At 42.1% G+C, this 18,337-nt stretch overlaps 1 protein-coding gene across 3 annotated transcripts in view; it reads right to left on the bottom strand.

Annotated features, from left to right (window-relative positions):
* Positions 1 to 18,337, bottom strand: part of FAM120A (family with sequence similarity 120 member A) — a 104,534-nt gene that overhangs the window by 7,903 nt on the left and 78,294 nt on the right. For 2 of the 3 annotated variants that reach the window (XM_079926129.1, XM_079926131.1), the window contains exons 12-17: positions 11,420 to 11,534; positions 5,870 to 6,079; positions 3,953 to 4,136; positions 3,243 to 3,380; positions 778 to 919; positions 213 to 309 (exon numbers count right to left, since the gene is read on the bottom strand). In XM_079926129.1, the coding sequence (XP_079782255.1) occupies positions 213 to 309; positions 778 to 919; positions 3,243 to 3,380; positions 3,953 to 4,136; positions 5,870 to 6,079; positions 11,420 to 11,534 (886 nt within the window). The remainder of the gene's footprint in view (positions 1 to 212; positions 310 to 777; positions 920 to 3,242; positions 3,381 to 3,952; positions 4,137 to 5,869; positions 6,080 to 11,419; positions 11,535 to 18,337) is intronic. The other variant, XM_079926130.1, reaches the window with a different exon arrangement.

Genomic DNA, 18,337 nt, shown 5'->3' with positions numbered 1-18,337 from the left:
GATCATGCTCTCTTTACCACAAATGATGATAAAATGATCTGGGTCTGAGGGAATGTACATTTGGTAAGCACCATGTGCCGCTATTGTGTTAGCTCAATAGCTACAGAAACATTCCGACACCCCTCCTGTCTGGACACAGGCACTGAAACACTGGCCTGGGACGACCAGGCACTCAGGAGTGAACCGGCACTAGCACTATGTTGTGTTATTACCTGAATCGCACCCTGGTTTTTATAGCCTCTGCCATAGTACCTTCCACCTCTTCCAAATGTTCTGATCACTGGAGTGGAAATAACTCCTCTTGGACGCCTAAACACATAAAAGAGGACAAAAACAAACAGACTTGAATCTGTTACAGATAACATTTAAACATTTAAAATCATATCAAATGGATTTAAAGGTGTCTAGTCTACGCTACAGGAAGCACAAACTTTATTAAATCATGGTCACACCAAAGATTTAGTCCAAGTAATCAATCTTATTTTTTTGGTACATATCCAGTGTATTCAATTTTCAAAATAATGCACTTCAAAAATGTTCTTTTTTTAAAAAACATTAAAAAATGGTTAATTGAGTAATTTTGGGATAATTATTTAATAATGGTTTAAATAATTACATAATGCTATATATAATGGAATCCTATACAACCACTAAGAATGATGTTAAAGAAGAATGTATTTAATGATGTAACAATGTTCCTAGTAAACTCATGATTAAAGTAACAAGAGGCTGTTTTTTTAAGCTTATACAAATACATTTTCATTGTTCAGAACTTACCCTCTTGCTGGTCCTCCAACAGAAACTACCTGTAGGGGGAAAGGCCCACGGCCTCCACGGCCCCGTCTGCTCCCAGCCCAGTGGCCAACCACGGTGCCAGCTATTTCTAGCTTCCCTCCCTGAGAAGGTATAGGTTGGATTCCTGCACAAAAGTAGATGAAAAAACATCTTTACAATCACAGGACTAACAAAGAGAAATAAGCAAGCAGTTTCTTTTCAAATGTGGTTTCCATTTCATATGAAGCCCCTTTCTCTTGCTTTGTGAAGACTTGTTTATTATGTGAACTATCTATGTGCACAAGTTTGATTTTAATGGTTTTATTTTTAAGCTGTTGTTAAAAATACACCTGAAAGTAAGACAACTGTGTTGGCTATTTAAAGAACCCGTGACAACTGAAATAGGTTACAACTGCAAAATGAGCATGGCCGTTAGGTAGAAATAGATCCAATAAAGCATTGGGTGCCTATGGCACACCTCCTATATTACCAAGATGGAAATCTGCAAACTCAGAATGTCTTTCTCTTTGAGTAATTACTTACAAGTTTACTACCTTAACTAAGCGTTACAGAAATTAATCAGTAAAGCTAGCCTGTTACTTCTTATTGCATTATTAAACGATAATTTCCTTAGGCAGGGTTACAAATATTCATTGTATTCACTAACTTCTATTAACTACTGGTAGCCTGCATATTCTAAGGTTTTCTGACTTACCTAAGAAAATCCTCAAACAATTAGTTGGTACCAAAATTTCTGATAAAAACAAAACAAAACAGAACCTCAAGCATCTTCTTTTCTGGCACATGGAATGGATTATAATAAATTCTCCATCATCTTGGTATTAGCCATGATGATTAACAGCCAGGTTGCGCTGTTCAACAAAATCTACAAGCCTTACATTTTCTAGTGGTCGCGTTAAAAAAGTACAAAGAAACACATGAAATAAATATTAGTAACGTATATTTTAGGGAGTTCCCTGGCAATCCAGTGGTTAAGACTCTGCGCTCCCAATGCAGGGGGCATGGGTTCGATCCCTGGTCGGGGAACTGAGATGCCGCATGCCACATGGTGCAGCCAAAAAAAAAAGTCTATTTTATTTAACCCAATATACCCAAATTAACATTAATTTCAACATGTAATCAATATAAAAAACAACTACGAATGAGACATTTTGCATTCTTTTTTCTGTATTAAGTCTGTAAAATTAGATGTGTGCTTAGGACACAGCTCAGTTTGGATGAGCCACAGTTCAAGTGCTCGAGAGCCACGTGTGGCCAGTGGCTACTATACTGGACAGCACAGATCCGGATTCCAGACACAATTTGGTGGAAGTTAAGAAGCAGGCTCCTCTTGTCATTTCAGACTAAAAAACCACTTCTGACCAAACAATGTTCATAGTCAGAACTCCCCCCTCCTGCCCTCCCTGCCACCACAGTATTTTATCACAACTGCAGGCCAGCATAAGTTTCCAGGTAAGGGTTGCAAGAAGCTGAAGCCGATTGTGAAGCAGAGAACACACGTTACTGTGCACTGCATGATGCGCAGTAACAGGAGGAAAAGCACCCTGGACAGCCGGGAGAACTAAGGGGAGGCAGGAGAGGGGCATGCAGTAGGAGAGGAGAAGTGGCTCCTACAGCTACAGAGAGAGGGCAGCATTCATCTGTAAGAGTCTTACTGCTACAAAAGATGTCTCTAGGTAGCTTCTGTAAGTACGCAAGTAACTGAGCTGGAAAAATATTCCCGGTCAAGAAAGGCTTGCCTATCCTAAAAGTTCTTCAAAATTGTATTTGAGTAATCCTGTAATGTAAACTTGATAGCCATGTTTAGATCTGCAGTCCCAAAATGTGGGATTTATGACAAAGTCACAAGTCATGGGCTTCAAAGTACAGCAAAATCACAAGATAGTATTTCAAGACTAAATGTTAAGACTTTTTCTCTCCCTCACAAGCCTAATACAAATAAGAAGAGAAGCAATACGAATTTAAAATAGACTATTTATATATCTGATGTTAGATCTTTCTTTAAAAATGTTTCTATGAAACAAACTGCAATAAAGTTTTTTATGCCAAGAATTGTACAATGCCCTTAGAATCTTCTAAACAAGCATCATCCTCTTTACCCAGAGGGGGCTGTTAGGGAATACGACAGGAAAAAAACATCACTGGGTATTACTGGGCAGCCTGTTCTAACACAGGAGACAATGGTTAGGGGGCCAGGTGCACAGAAGAAGGGCTGTGTGTGGACACACACTGGCCCCTCTGGAAGGCAGAGATGGGCCACAGCAAAGCTGCTGCAGAGACCTGGGGGCAGGCAGAGGCTGGGAGAAGAGCAGCAGTGAATGCCAGAGTGGGGACCTATCAGGAAGGATATGGTGCTGGAGTCAGGACAGACGAGGAGGAAGAAGAGTCAGAAGAAGCGGGAAGCTGCTGGCGGACAGAAGCTCTAGGAGGAGGTGTGGCATAATTACCGCCCTGTGACTTGCTAGTCCTGCTGCTGTCACTGCCTGAGAAGGCTCCGCAGTGTCCTGCTGCTGTCGCCACGCGGAAGGCACGGTAAGCGCCTGTCGCTACAGTTTCCCCATAGGGGCCTCCAAAGCCACAGACTCCTGTGGGACCCGGGTGGAGAGAGATGGGAGAAGCCATGAGGAACTGGGTTCAGGGAGAGCCACCAGTGGGCTTTCAGGCAGAGTAACCCCCATGTCCTTCAGCTGCCAGGGAGGAGACTGCTGACCCCTCCTGTCACCAACAACACTGAAATGTCGCCTTGCCTGCTCTTGGAGGAGCCTCTGGAGACCGAACACTATTGCTGTGGGCTCTGCCACAGACTTGGGAGGTGGCCTTAGTGGAGGAGAGCTCCACTGACCCCACACGTGAGAAAATCTTAAATCACAAACGTGAGCAGAGTTTTCAACTACAATGACCAATTTTAAAATCTTATCTCTGCTATTAATAGCTTTTGTAGTTCCCGCTCCCTTTCCCATACATAATCTCTTCCGGGATCAAGTTTGCTCCTTTCTAATGTGAAGAGATGTTGCTGCAAACTTCATAACTAAGCCTGTCAATTATTTACAAGATCTCAACACAGCAAGATATTGCCCACTAAGAAGGCCTGCACGCTGTACGTGCGTCTGTCTCCCCACTCTAGCAAGTCCCTACATACAGTGGTGGACACACTCACCTGCAAAGCCCCGCCCTCGGCCCTGTGCTGGTGGGACGGGCCCGAAGTGCCGTGGGTACACGGAGGTGGGGTAGAAAGGCAGCGCCGCTGGCGGTGGGAAGGGGAGCGGGTGGCTCTGCCGGGAGAAGTTCAGCCCTTCCAGGATGCTCTGCCGCATCTTTTCTACCTTGGCGGCTTGCTCGGCCTGGAAGTCAAGGACTGGCATGTGAAAACTTCACTCACAAGGTTTCAATTGAATTGGAAAGAACAGGAAAGAAATGAGACATGCTGACCACTGTGCCATGCCTACTTATTTACCCATAAATAACACAGTCACAATCTGCTCAGTGATACTTGTTTACAGAATGCAAAAATGCAAAAAAAAAAAAAAAAAGATTAACAGATACCTCTTCATCTCATAATCTTAATCTCATAAAACAGGAATTTAAATTTCTACTTTCTCAGCATATCTTCAGGTGAGAACCATTTACTATAAAGTTTATTAACTGAAAATGAATTTGGTTCTCAAAATCAATGAGTAAGTCCAGACAGATCATGCTCACAGCCATCCTTCCACTTGTGGACCAGGGGGTAGATGATGCCTAGTTCACATCTTTAAAATGTACTTTCCTATCAATTTAATTTTAGGTCAGGTATTTACTGTATTTTACAGAGAAGGAACTGAGGCACAGAGTGATAGATGCTTTTTAAGGGAAGCCTAGAGCTCTTTGAGACTGGACAGGACAATAGCCCAATTGATCTGTCTATGAGATGACTGTTCAGTCACCTGCACAAATGTGGACAATACAACTTGTGTATGTCAAATTCCACTGTGAAAAAACATCAGAAACATTCAACTTGAGTGTCTTTTGTTAATAAATACACAAATATGTACACCAGCAACCAATCTGTAATCAGAGAAATTGAAAATCTGCTTACTCTGTAAATCTGTCCTTCGACTGAGCTTGACTAAAGCAGCACGTGGGAGAATGCATGTTTTGTAGTCTAAGGTTAAAAAGCTTGCAGCACATGTGAGCTTCTTTTATACAAAGGGACAAGATAACCTCATAACCTACTTCACTTTATTTTTAAATCAGGATTTTTAAAAAGTACAGTCAATCCTCATTATTCATGAGTTCCACATCTGCACACTTACCCACTTGCTAAAATTTATTTGTAACCTCAAAATCAATACTCCTGGCATTTTCATAGTCATTTGACGACATTTGCTAAGTGGGATAAAGTTTGAGTTGCCACCTGAGCTTGAAGAAGACACAGCATTGCCTTCGTGTTTCAGCTTTTATACTGTAAACATGTGTCCTGTTCACTGTCTCCTTAGTACCACACTTTTCGTGTTTTTGTGAATGATTTTGCTGTTTCAAACGGTCCCAAGAGCAGTGCTGAGTACTGACTAGTGTTCCCAAGTGCTAGGCTGTGATGTACCTTACAGAGAAAATGCACGTGTTAGTTAAATGAGCTTTGGTGAGGCTGAGTTATAGTGCTGTCGGCCATAAGTTCAATGTAAATGGATTAACAATATATATGCATTAAGAAGTATTTAAACAGAAACACATGTAAAACAAGGTTACGTATTGACTGGTTGATGAAGATGATGTGACGGGAGGCTTGCAGGAACCTAACCATATATTTCCCCTAAGAGCAAAGGTTCAGTATTTGCTAATTCAGTGTTCAAGGCGAATATATAGAATATAATTACCGTGAATAATGAGAACCAAGTGTATATCCTGAGCTGGGCACTAAACTGGCATTTAGTTACACACTGGGCTGGGCCCAATCTAAATCAAATTCCTGTCGCACAGGCTTGTTACAAATTCGGTAGGAAAGACGACAGATTAGCCAGTGAGCGTTATTTCATTCTGGTTGGAGGTGGCCACCTGCTCCTCCCTGCCCCACCCAGCCTGCTTTCTTGCAACTGACCTGACCATCACAGAGGTCGATGAGTGGGGTCTTTTCCCGGCTTGCTTTGAGGAGTTTGGACTGGAAGAGCTTCCCATCAAAATACATCCAAGGACAGCAGTGTTCCCAGGGCACTGGCTGGCCACACGCGTCGTTCGCAAACAGGGCCATGTCCACGCCACTCATGAAGAGAGCTGACAGCTGAATGCCGCGGGGGTCGAGGTTCTCAATCTTTAAATGGAAAAGAGTGATTTCTATGGAGTAAGAATACTACAGTATCCAATTCTTACAATGTCTGACTACAACTCTCCACAGGTAATGAGCACACCCCTCAACCAAATGCCCCCTAAGCAGCCCTATCACTACCTTACAGTGTCTTAACACTGACTTGTCTGAACAGAAAGACTTACGTTATTTAACAAATTTAAATTTAAGAGACTGTTTGATAAACACACTGAAATATTTCAATTTGGAATTTGTAAAAAGTTACACAAGTATCAAGTAATACTGTATTTAAGGTGGACACATGACAAAGTAACAAATTATTAATAGTCTCCTTAGCAGTTAAGAAGCCCACAATTCCTTTACGAAATAAAATTTTACACTGAAGATTCTAAACACTGGTAATATATTAACAGAAATGTTGTAAAAAGGAATACTCTATTAAGATTCTGCATTTTTCAAGCAGTTATCTTAAAAAATTACTTGGTATAATTTCATTCTTAAGTTTGTACTTTATGTTTACATTATTTTATATGTTAATGTTTTAGATAGCAACTTATTAATGAGACTGTCAAAATGTTTTAGGAGAAATGGATAGCTTATAAATGAAAGAACACAACAGCAAAAACACTGTATTTGAACCATGCAGACTATCAGAAGCTAAAGACTTGTATCTGTGGGTTCTTCTCACTCAGTCATTAGTGCTGTGAGCCTTCCTTTGTACACACAGCCCTTTCTTCTAGCATCTAATGTGTAGGATAAGAAACACTGACAAATACAGTCAACTCTTGATTATCAGTGAAGGACCTTGTTTGTGGATTATCCAGGACTGAGCTTTAACTGTCCTGGTTTCTGTCTTCCCACCTTCCACGCTTATTTTCTAACGTGATGGTCTCTTGAGAATGCAGTCTTTATGGGTACCAAACTAAGCAATGCCTAATTGTGGCAGGTAAACTGGCTTTTCATTAAAGATAAAAAAGATGACTCCAGTGCCAAATACTAATGAATTTGATTATCTGATGTTTTGTGCTGTCAGTGTCAACATTCCCATTATCAGCTAACACTGTGTTTTCCAACCTCCCCCCCTTTTTTTTTTAAAAATTTGAAGTCAATGCAGTAAAGAACTTCCTGAACCTGGAGAAGTCTGTCCACCCCTCCCAGCCCACCTCTGCTGGCTCCTGCTTCTCTAATGTAGTGTCAGAAAAGGGAAATAATAAACATGTTCAGTTGAGGGCAGGTGGGGTCAGGATGATAGAATTAGATGCCTTTTTACATTTATGAGCAGAAAGGGGAGAGAAAGAGGGTCAAAATGGAAAAAAAAAAAAAAAAAAAGTCACCTAACTTACTGAGATCCCCACCGGCCTTGTCTTTCTCTGCACTGCAGAAAGGAAGTGGAAACTCCCTTCTTCTGAGTCCTGAGGCAGAAAGAGGGAGTTTCTCCTCCCTAAACACTGACGCTGTGGGAAAGTGGCACAGCAGCGATGCCAGCCCAAGCTTGGAGGCTGCCTGTGCAGAAACCCATCCCCGGCCCCTCTGCAGGGACCATGGCAACCAGGCCTCTAGCCGCTCTCTCACTGTCAGCCCACAGCCTTCCAGGCCAGAGGAGGGAGGACCAGGTCAAGGCTGAGGGGAAGGGAACGATGGTGCTGATGCTGCTCTAAAGACGTTTGCTTTATAACAAAGTGCCAGTGAGGTCCTTCTGGTGAAACCCGATACTGCTGTCATTTCTTAGTCACTGGTGGTGTTGGTCATACCCACCCTTAGCCCTTATTTAACTAATACAGCTCAAAACCATTTCGGGCAGATGGCCATCTGCGTGCTGAGGCTAAGCAATGGGAGCCGGTGCATGGAACACAGAAGCACCCTAGTTAGAACAAGTAACCTCCCAGTGAGCGGATGGGAGGAATGGATAAATCTACATTATCCACACACACATATATTTATTTTAAATGGCCTCATCATTAGTTGAAGAACTGTGTTCTTACGGGTTTAAAAAATGATTTTCAAGTCAATTTGTTTTAGAAATAACAACTACCATTAATTCAATAGAGAAAAATTCTTAAAATAAAAACTGCCTAAATAATGTGAATAAAATCTCAATTGCTGTGTGGATTTCACTTTATTCAAAAAAATTTTTAATTACTTTACGTGGTGTTTTATATTTCATCCCCTAAATGTTAATTGCACACATAATACTATCTAATATTTACGGGGCACTTAATAAATATGTACCAGACATCACTCTAAGTATTTTTCCATATATTATTTCATTAACATCTCAACAATCTCATGTATGATACTGCTGTTAGTACTCCATTTCATAGATGGAGAAACTGAGTCACAGAGAGCTCAAGGTCACAAAACTGATCTGGTGGCACCAGAATCTGAACCCTTGATCATAGAAATGGTTGCAATATTCACATTCCAACCTCATTCTCTTATACCACATAAGATAAAATATTCACCATTATTCAAAGTTCCTCAACTAGAAAAATAGTGACAAAATTTTATGATCTTACAGGAAATACAAATATGGAATGTAGCTCTGGCCAATTAGTTCAAGAACCAAATTCCAGTGAGGTTACTTGGTCCAACTTCTAATTACTGGGCAACAGACTCTTACTTTGATTTGTCATATTTACCTATACGCACAACAATTCTTACAGGTATCACAGACATGCTGCACGTCCCTACTACTGTCTTTAAAGCTCTTCATTTTCCATCTTTTAATTCTGCACTTGGCATGTGAAACTGTTAAAAGAATTTAAGGCAATTATAGGGATGTCAAAAGCAAGGGAGAAAGAAACTGGATAAATATTAAAACTGTGCAAAGGTCCTTCTCCTCATCCTTCACCCGCCCTCCTCCAAACACAGTGTCAGTGCTGATTTTACCTTAGTCATTATTTTTGTGCTGGTAACCTAGGAGAAGCGCCACAAAAATAAACCAGGGAAAAAGTGAAGGCCGTCAGTCAATCATTGTCATGGATCCTCAAGGAGCCACGCAGAACACTCAACTATTCAGGGTCGTGGCGGGAGGACAGAGACTGGACAAGATGAAACTCTTGCAAATTCATTTAAACCAACGGTTTCAACATCTTTTCCCACCAAACCTCCTATCAGAATAGCCATCAAGAGGCCAAACTGTTCAAAATTAGGTCTTTTCTTTCTCTTCTCCTATTTATTCTCAAAGCGTATAATGGACAAAAATGGGAGAAGAAAAACAGGATCTGGGCAATCCACAAACTGGATAATGGCCCCTAAAAGAACAACAAAAATCAAGAGTTGACTATATCCTCAACAGGAAAATGGTTATTTTATAGAAAAGCATCGTCATTGCTTTTGAAATATCAAAACAACTTTAACGGTTAAGTGAAAAAGCAATTTTGAAATTTACTTTTCTATCACTGAACTTTGGGACCCTCAGTCTCTGAATAGGGATTTTTGTTCATTTAAATGATTATTCCTATCAGTTCTCAATCTGATAGCTGAGAGGATCTCTGATCTTAAAAAAAAACCCAACTATCTTTCCCCCCAATGAATGCTGTTATTTTCCCTTCCAGCTCTTTCAGAATTTATGGTGCTCGTGAATGAAGCACTAACGATGCAGGCTGTCCTTGGTGAAAGGAACACAGACCTCCAGACCAGCAAGACCCAAAGGGATAGTGGTGGGCTTGAAGTAACTGCACATAAAATGGGTCTTTCTAAACACAGCTCTAGAAACGCCTGGCTTTAGATGAAGAATCAGGAGAAAATTATGAAAGCACTAAGACCTCAAAAGAACCAAAATGAAAGCTTAGAGTGCGACTGTCTTTCAAAAGTTATATCCTATGTGTTGATCCAAAAATGAAAAGGATATGGGAGAAGATGAACTTTGAGTAAAAGCAAGTTGATGGTGAATAAGGCTTGGTGGGCATACCTGATACCTGGCGGTCTGATTTTCAGAACTGGGATGTCAATACTGATGTAATAATCTAAATAAGAGAAACAGGAAGTAGAGGTAGAGGGATGGCACCACACTCTAGTAAAAGTATTTACAACACCCCTGAGCACAGTCTGCTGATGAAGATGGTGGCGGTGGCACCACACGCTAGGACACAGGGAGGGAGAGCCTGCACTTAGTACCAGCCTCTCGGGGGGACACCCGGCCAAATATTCTAGAAGGAAAACTTCAATTCAAAACCATTTAAAAAAAAATAATTTCTGCCTAACAAACAGAAAAGCTTAAACTACAAAGAATACAATTTGAGGTAGAGTCTCCTAAGTTTGGTTGTCTTTAGTTTAGCTTGTTTCAAAGTCATCAGAAGCCTAAGGCGACCACAAATGACATGGGCTCCACACAGTTCAGGGTCAACACCGGATTACTGAATTTAACTCAGTAGTTTAGGGGAAACCAGAGATTTATTGAGCCCCAACAGGAGAATACTGAAAACCCATCAAATGAGCCTAAAACTCTTCTGCAGGGAAAGAACGCCTTCATAAAGAATGGCAAAAAGATCTAAAAGTGAAGGCGATTTTGTCAAAAGAGATTACTTGATTACAAATCAAATTCTGTAAAAAAACAAACAAAAAACACAAACAACAACAAAAGAAAACCAAACCAATGGCAAAGAAAAAAAACAAAACCCTGTACATTAAAAAGAAAAGGCAGATCCACTAATTTAGCTAACTCTGAAAAGTCTTGAATTTTCTAAAATTTAGTGTAGAAATTAGAAAGCGAGTACAGCCATGTGGACACAGTGACTAATAAAAGTGCACTGAAAAGATAAGCACACCAAAAAATCAGGTGACAACATGGAGAAAATTAATACTGTCAAAACAATTAAAGAAAAAAAGGAATACTAGAAGGGAAAATTAAAAGGAATACGATGTTAAATGCTGACTAAAAGGGCACAGGGATGATGACATAACATTGTTCTTCAAGTGGTTTTTTTAAAAGGGATTTACAATACTAGGAGGGCAAAGACTATTTTTTAGAGAAAACGAATGTTGTATTTAGGAACAACAGAACGAAACAAGAAAAAGAATCCTGGCCAGATGTTAGTAAATTCTTAGGACCAAGCCCTCCCAGGGTTTGGGATCCCCACCTGAAATAAAAGGCAAGTTTATTTCCTGATGTGGAAAACAAGAATAAACACCCATTGGTAAACAAGGGAAAACCTTTATCGAACAAAAGTAGACTTGACTGTTTCCATAACCGGGAAGGAAATTCCTTTTGCCCTGAAGGCTCTAAGTTCACGTCATTATTATAACTAGTTTAGTGCACTGAGTGACTCCTCCGTGAGGTTAGCTGTGTCTCACAGAACTCCAAAACAAGACTTCCCAAAACAAGGAATGAGGCTTGTCAATTACCTTGAGCTCCTGCAGCTGATCAGGCTCATAGAGTTTGGGGGACAACGCCTGTGCCAGGAAGGCATCCAGCTCCTGGCGACGCAGTATCCGTGCTCCAGGCCATTGCACCATATACCTACAGCGGGTAGACAGAGAAGGCCTGGTGTCAGGATGGAGCAGTCACCAGTCACATGCATAACCTGGTGTTCAGGTTCTAAGGAGACTCAGGATGACACAAGCTAAGGAGGCCTATATGGATTTCTTACCCAGCTTTTCTATTTTCACTGGATGATGCCAATTACAAGTGAAAACCTAATCATCATCTGGGCTGATCAGAATGTTTGGAGTAATTAAAAATAACACTAAATTTAAACACACTGCAAACCAGCTGGTAAGTGATTTTTTGATACAACTTTACTTTTGTGAGGTAAAAGTTAAGCACAAATTTTACCCTGAAAATATATGTTAAGCGCAAATTTATACGACTTATCTATTTTAATTCAAGACAGGATACCTGGGAGGCAGGCCCTAGGTCCAAATAAGCAAGATTTATCTCCTGATGAAGAGTAAGTGTTGTGCGAACCGTCTGCACAGAAGGGGCTCTGGCAGTGGCAGGTGAATGCCCTGCAGTGGAACAGGAAGGGACAGCAGGGACAAGAACTAAAGCTTCAGCCTTCAGAACTGGTACCTGTAATCCCTGGGGACACACAGACTTACTGGGGCCACGCTGGTGTGAGCAGCTAAAGGGAAATCAATTTCTACAACTTCAACTTCCATTTGTACTATCTACCTGAGAACTGCCAGGTGTCCACAGTCCCTTTTCTCTGCCAATCATTTCCCCTTTACTCACCTTGCCGCACGGCACTGCCCCAGTGACAACCTCCAGGACATTAAGCCAAGGCACAATCCCAAATAGTATTTGGGTGTGAGAGAGTAAAGGGATAACCACTAAGAACTTCGTCATACGTCTCATTGCATGTCCAGTGGTTCCTAAGTCTCTGCATTCAGCAAACTTGAAGGAGGACCTAGCCAAGTTGCCAGATGATCACCAAAAATAACTTCTGGAGATACATAGATCCCTATGTGATCTCTGGCAAATAGCTTAAAAGGAGTCTGGAGAACTGTGACATGCCTAACAAAACTCTTTCCAGTACTGTCTGCTGAGAACGTTTTCTCAGTGCTTGAAATTTAAGTCAACAAAAATCAGCATCAGAGTTGGTACAGAGCCCTCTCTCATTTCTGTAATAATTAACATCCACCCGCAGGAACATAAACTTAAAAGATGAAGGAGGAAGTTTCATCCAGCTGATTAAGAGAAGTATTTTCAATAAAAATCCCAATAGAAAAATGAAAGTGCTTGCTGGTGCCAGGCACTAGTCCGAGTATTTACACACACTGATTCCTCAAGTGGTCACAGCAACTCTGAGGCAGGAACCATTACTATCCCATTGTAGAGATGGGGAAGTGGAGGCACAGAGCTTATATACTTCATGGTAAAATTATGTAGTAGAAGCAGAAAGGGCATGCAATTTCAAGGTAAACAAACAGTGGATGTACGGTATTTAGATTCGAGTGATGTAAAAGTTTTACTTCATTAAACTGTCAACATTTACAATGACAAAAATAACACCCTTTGCAATTGTTTGAGTGCCAAATATCTTAAATAAAACAATCATACTGAGTTTTTACCAGGGCTTGATGCAAGAAACAGCAAATCTGAAGAAAGTCTCCCTACTTTTCTCTGAAAAAAATTATTGTGGAAAGATTTTGCTCAATATACAATGTTCTTTGCCTAAGTATCCATGTTATACAACGCTTTTCTTTCTTATTTTTTAAAAATTGTGGTAAAATACACATAACATAAAATTTACCACTTTCACCATTTTTAAGTGGATAGTGCAAGGGCATTAGGTACATTCATGGTGTTGCACAGACATCCTCCCACCATCCATCATTACAACTCTTTTCATCCTGCAGATCTATGAAACACTAACTCCCCTCTTCATCCCCTAGCCCTAGGCTAGACGTTTCTTTAAAAATTATGAATCAGAAAAAGATTGTTTGGGGGACAGGCTGGTTTTCTTAAGATCTTTCCTGGTTTTTCTGGCAACAAAGACTCTCAGCAGTCAGTTCAGCTGCAACAATGAAAAGCCTTTTGGGTTAGAATACCTACCACTTCCTCCATTTGGCTTTCTATTTACATTTTAACAAAGTCACCCTTTATTTCTTTTTCAATGTAAGTCCTCAGAAAGACTTTCTGGATGTAGAAAGAGTATGAAGTGTGTTCATAAAGATACACATGTACATAGATAGACAGCTTAAATACCATAGAACATGGATGGCACCAATGGCACTGCAGTCAGGGGCAAAGGTGAGAGCAGCAAAAACTGACCCTTGGTTATCTCACGTGTTCACGCTCTTCCTATCTGTGCACTGACAGTGTTTTCAATCACTTTGTGTTTCTCAGTTTTCTCTAGACATTCTTTTCCATGTCTTCTTCCTGGGTCGGGCCTTAAGTTTCCTACCGTGGAAGTCTGAGGGTATCTGCAGTTCCCCCTTCGTCACCTCTCCTCTCACTACCCTTTAGAAGCACGGAAGCTGGAACAGAAGCAGGTCTCCACATCACTTGGGGGACCAACGTGGTCTGCCTCCTATTGGCACAGATGGGGAGCTGGACCCTGGTATGCTCCTTGGGGTGTTGGAAAAGCCTGTACTTGTTTGGGGGCTCAAGCCCTCTATCTCCCTTCTTGTATTTATTAAGTTCCTCCAGAACGTAACTCAGTCTGTCTTCTCAGAAGCTGTCTTGGATAAGGATCTCGTCTGTCTGGTCTCAGCTGTACCCTGGGAAAGGCTGCTTTCTGTTCTGTTCTGGACGCTTGCTTCACCCTCACACTGAACCTCTGCTCAGATGCTGGCCCCTCCTCATCTTCACTACAAGGATTTCTAGAGATTTGACTGCCATTTCTTCCCCCATTCTCCTGATTGCTGTTGTATGGGTGCTGATATCACTAGTGAAAGCATAGAGAAAACCACCACCTCCCGGCTGGGGTATGCCTGCCCCAAGGGCAGAAGCGGAATCTCACTGCGAAGGAACAGAGGCAAATCTAGACGGAGAAAATAGTCTACCCAGAGGTTGACAAACTGCACCCAGGGGCTGGCTGCCTGTTTTTAAACACAATTTCCTGGAGCAGCCACACGCATCAGTTCACATGCTGTCTAAAAGACGTATGATCTGCAGGTCCCTGGTCTGCAAACAAACCAGTGTTTATTCTTCAGAAACATCTCTGCATCAACCCAAAGAAACACGAGAAGCTGCCTGAGATTGGAGGAGACAAGGCACCTGAGCACAAGCACAAGGCAAGATTTTGTGGCTAACAAAGGATGTTATTGGGATAATAGGAGAAATCTGAGTAAGATCTGTAGATCAGATGTATTAGTATTATTTTTCTGATTTTGATAATGCCCTTGTTTTTTTAGGAAACATACAGAGTTTAGGGGTAAAGGGGTATCACATTCACAACTTCCATTCAAGGGATTAAGGACAAACACACAGACACATGGAGAGAAGAGGAGAAGGCCACTGCAGTAAAAGGTTAATATGTGGGGAATCTGGGTGAAGAATAGCCACCAACTTTTTGTACTAATCTTATAATTCCTTCAAGTTTGAAATTATGCTAAAAAAAAAAAAAGATTAAAGGAAGGGGAGAGCCTTTGGGATGACAGCCCAACCTTGTGACTGCGGACATTTGCCCCACCCCAGCCATCAAGGCCAAGGGTCATGCTGTGTGGCCTCCACAGGGCCTTACCATATCTGGGACACAGGCTCTGCCCTTTGTTGCCCCCTCCCCCATCCTCAGCAGACCTTTGTCACACAGCTGCAATTTCGCCAGAGAAAGACCACTGGGCCACGGCCCCAGCCACAGCCTGTCCTTGGCAGGCCCTTGGAGACATACACCAACCCTCTTACTCATTTGCACCGCTCCCCCCAACAAACCCCTGCTCCATGCCCTTCCCACTCTTCACCCCACGTTCTCAGCAGGTCATACCCATCAATCAAACAGAAGCCATGCAGGGAATCCTTCTTTACCTGCTTGTCCCTGTGGCCCAAAACACTCATGAAGGTAGAACAAATTCTCTTCGCAGAAGTGGACCAACCCATTTACTGGTGTCCTGGCCCCAAATCCCCAAGACTGGCCCCATAAGCCATTCTCTCTCATCTCTCCCCAACCACCTCGCCTCAGTAAGCCCCTCCTCCTCAGGATCTGAAACTGTGAGTCTTTCCAAGTGGGAAACTCCATGGCTCCAAGCCCATAATGCACACAACAGTCTGCACAACCAAGCATGTCTTCTGGCTTCCACCAGAGTAGCAAATACGAGGGAACCTGAGCTGCACTCACTGTAGCTTCTCGACACCACAGAGATAAGCACAGGAAGAGGTTTGGTGAAATGAGAGATTACTAGCTGCATTTATTAACCTTTTCAAGTTCTAAAATGAGCACGTTTTTTATAAACAACCCAAAAAAATAAAAACAGGGACCAGGACAATCCTGAAATCTGGAAGGACTTTCCAAAGGCTATCTGAACAGTGCCTAAAAGAAGCATAGCTGTTTCTGGGGGTAATGGCCAAGGAAGGGCCACAAAGACAAAGAGTGGGGCCCAGTAATGTATCTGGAGAAAAACATGGTCCGAAAGGATACATGCACCCCAATGTTCACTGCAGCACTGTTTACAATAACCAAGACATGGAAGCAACCTACATGTCCATTGACAGAGGAATGGATAAAGAAGATATATACAATGGAATATTACTCAGCCATTAAAAAGAATAAAATAATGCCATCTGCAGCCACATGGATGGACCAAGAGACTGTCATGCGGACTGAAGTAAGTCAGACAGAGAAAGAGAAATACCGTATGATATTGCTTATGTGAGGAATCTAAAATGAAATTATACAAATGAATGTATTTACAATACAGAAGTGGACTCACAGACTTAAGAGAATGAACTAACTTATGGTTACCAGTGGGGGAAGGGTGGAGGGAAGGGATTGTTAGGGAGTTTGCGATTGACATGTACACACTGCTACATTTAAAAAGGATAACCAATAACGACCTACTGTATAGCACAGGGAACTCTGCTCAGTGTTGTGGCAGCCTGGATGCGAGGGGCGTATGGGGGAGAATGGATACGTGTATATGTATGGCTGAGTTGCTTTGCTGTGCACCTGAAACTACCACAACACTGTTAATTCGCTATACTCCAATATAAAATAAAAAGTTAAAAAAAACACAAAACCCAAAAGATATATATAAAAAAAAAGAGTGGGGTCTGGTCACACTGTCCAGTCTGCACCCACCAGGCAACCCAGTGTCCCAAGAGGCCCAGTGCATGGAGAGACAAGACGTGAAGGCACCGCCACCCCAAGGAGCATGAAATAATGTGAGCACTGTGCTCACATCAACACAGCAGTGGCTTGTCCTGCACTAATGTACGGCTGCTTCTGGCCAAGAGGCAGCCAAACAAGCCTTAGGCACAGCACACATCATCCTCACTCAGTGCCCAGTGGGACCTTCAGGTGAGGTATACGGTAGACAGTTAGCTGTCCACCCACTAGATTAAAGGCCACACATCATTTTAAACTCGGAAGAAACACAAACAAAGTAACCAAAATTATTACCGCTAATTTGATCTTAGAGCACCCAAAGTCTTAATCTTAACGTTTTGGCTAATATAAAATGAACTCTCCATCAGAGGAAACCAGAAGAGGATTCTAAAACCAAAACAAAAAAACTAGTCTTTCTCACTAGCTAATCCTCAATGGAGATAAAGATAAGAAACTGATACAGTAGGCTAATTTTAGTCAACCTCAATTTAATTAAGGAAAGGCTTCTAAATAAGTTATTGGCCTTAAAGTCTGTTATGAATGTAAGAAACTTCAGGAAAGAAACACCTGACTAAAGCTCTGCCCCCATCCTCAGGGAGCAGGTGAGACCCAGTGGGGGTCAGGGGACCATGGAGAAGGGGCCAGTCCAGGGGGATGGGATACACAGGGCTGGGGCCTGTGACGACCTGTATGGCAGTTGGGCCCCAGGCTCTCACTGTTTGTCAGGGCCAGAGACCATACACATGGGAAGGGAGAGCTAGGATGGCCAGGTTGAAGAAATCAAAAGCGGAAGTCTATAAACATGCAGTTGTTTGTGTGCCTGTATGCATACTGGGGAAGGTCTGGGAGCAGCAAAGTTGCTGTCAAGAGCCTGGTGTCCAATACTGACCCCATCACTAGAAACCAGGGCTGCTAGGAAAAGGGGGCATCCACGGTAAGGTCAGAATCTCTGCACAGAAGTGCTCACATGGAGGCCAGACTGACGAGTCCCCCAACTGGCCCAACAGGTGACAGTGGAGTACCAAATCACATGACAGCAGTAGTGGACCACAAGTCATCGATGAAGCCAGGAGCCCATGTTGATATAAATACACTGAAGTCTGAGGAGGAATGGCATTTTTACACAAAGTGCCTCCCATGAAATCGTATCAGTTACGAGGGGGACGGAATGGCCTCGCTGGAGAAGCCAGGCAGACACCCCCTTTGCCAAGTGGTCAGAGCACAGATGCACAGCATGGATGAGACAAGGAGGAGCAGAGGAACAGCTCTTCCCTCTACAGCATCTGCTGAAGACCAATGGGACTTCACCTCCAAATACAAAGGGAGGCTCTGAAACAAAACCCTGAAGTTAAGATAGAAATAAAGTATTAATGTTGATTGATCCTGACGGCTGTATTGTGGTTACATAGGACAGTGTCCTTGTTTGTTAGAAAATCACAAGTATTTTTTTTAAACATCAAGTATTTAAAAAAAAAAAAGCTCTTTGTATTATACTTGCAACTTTTTCCTAAGTTTGAAATTGGTTCCAAAAAAAACCCTCAAAAAACCAATTCAC

The sequence above is a fragment of the Stenella coeruleoalba genome (genome assembly GCF_951394435.1).
Source record: "Stenella coeruleoalba genome assembly, chromosome: 7".
NCBI classification, from domain to species: domain Eukaryota; kingdom Metazoa; phylum Chordata; class Mammalia; order Artiodactyla; family Delphinidae; genus Stenella; species Stenella coeruleoalba.
This window is presented reverse-complemented; position numbering and strand designations above follow the sequence as displayed.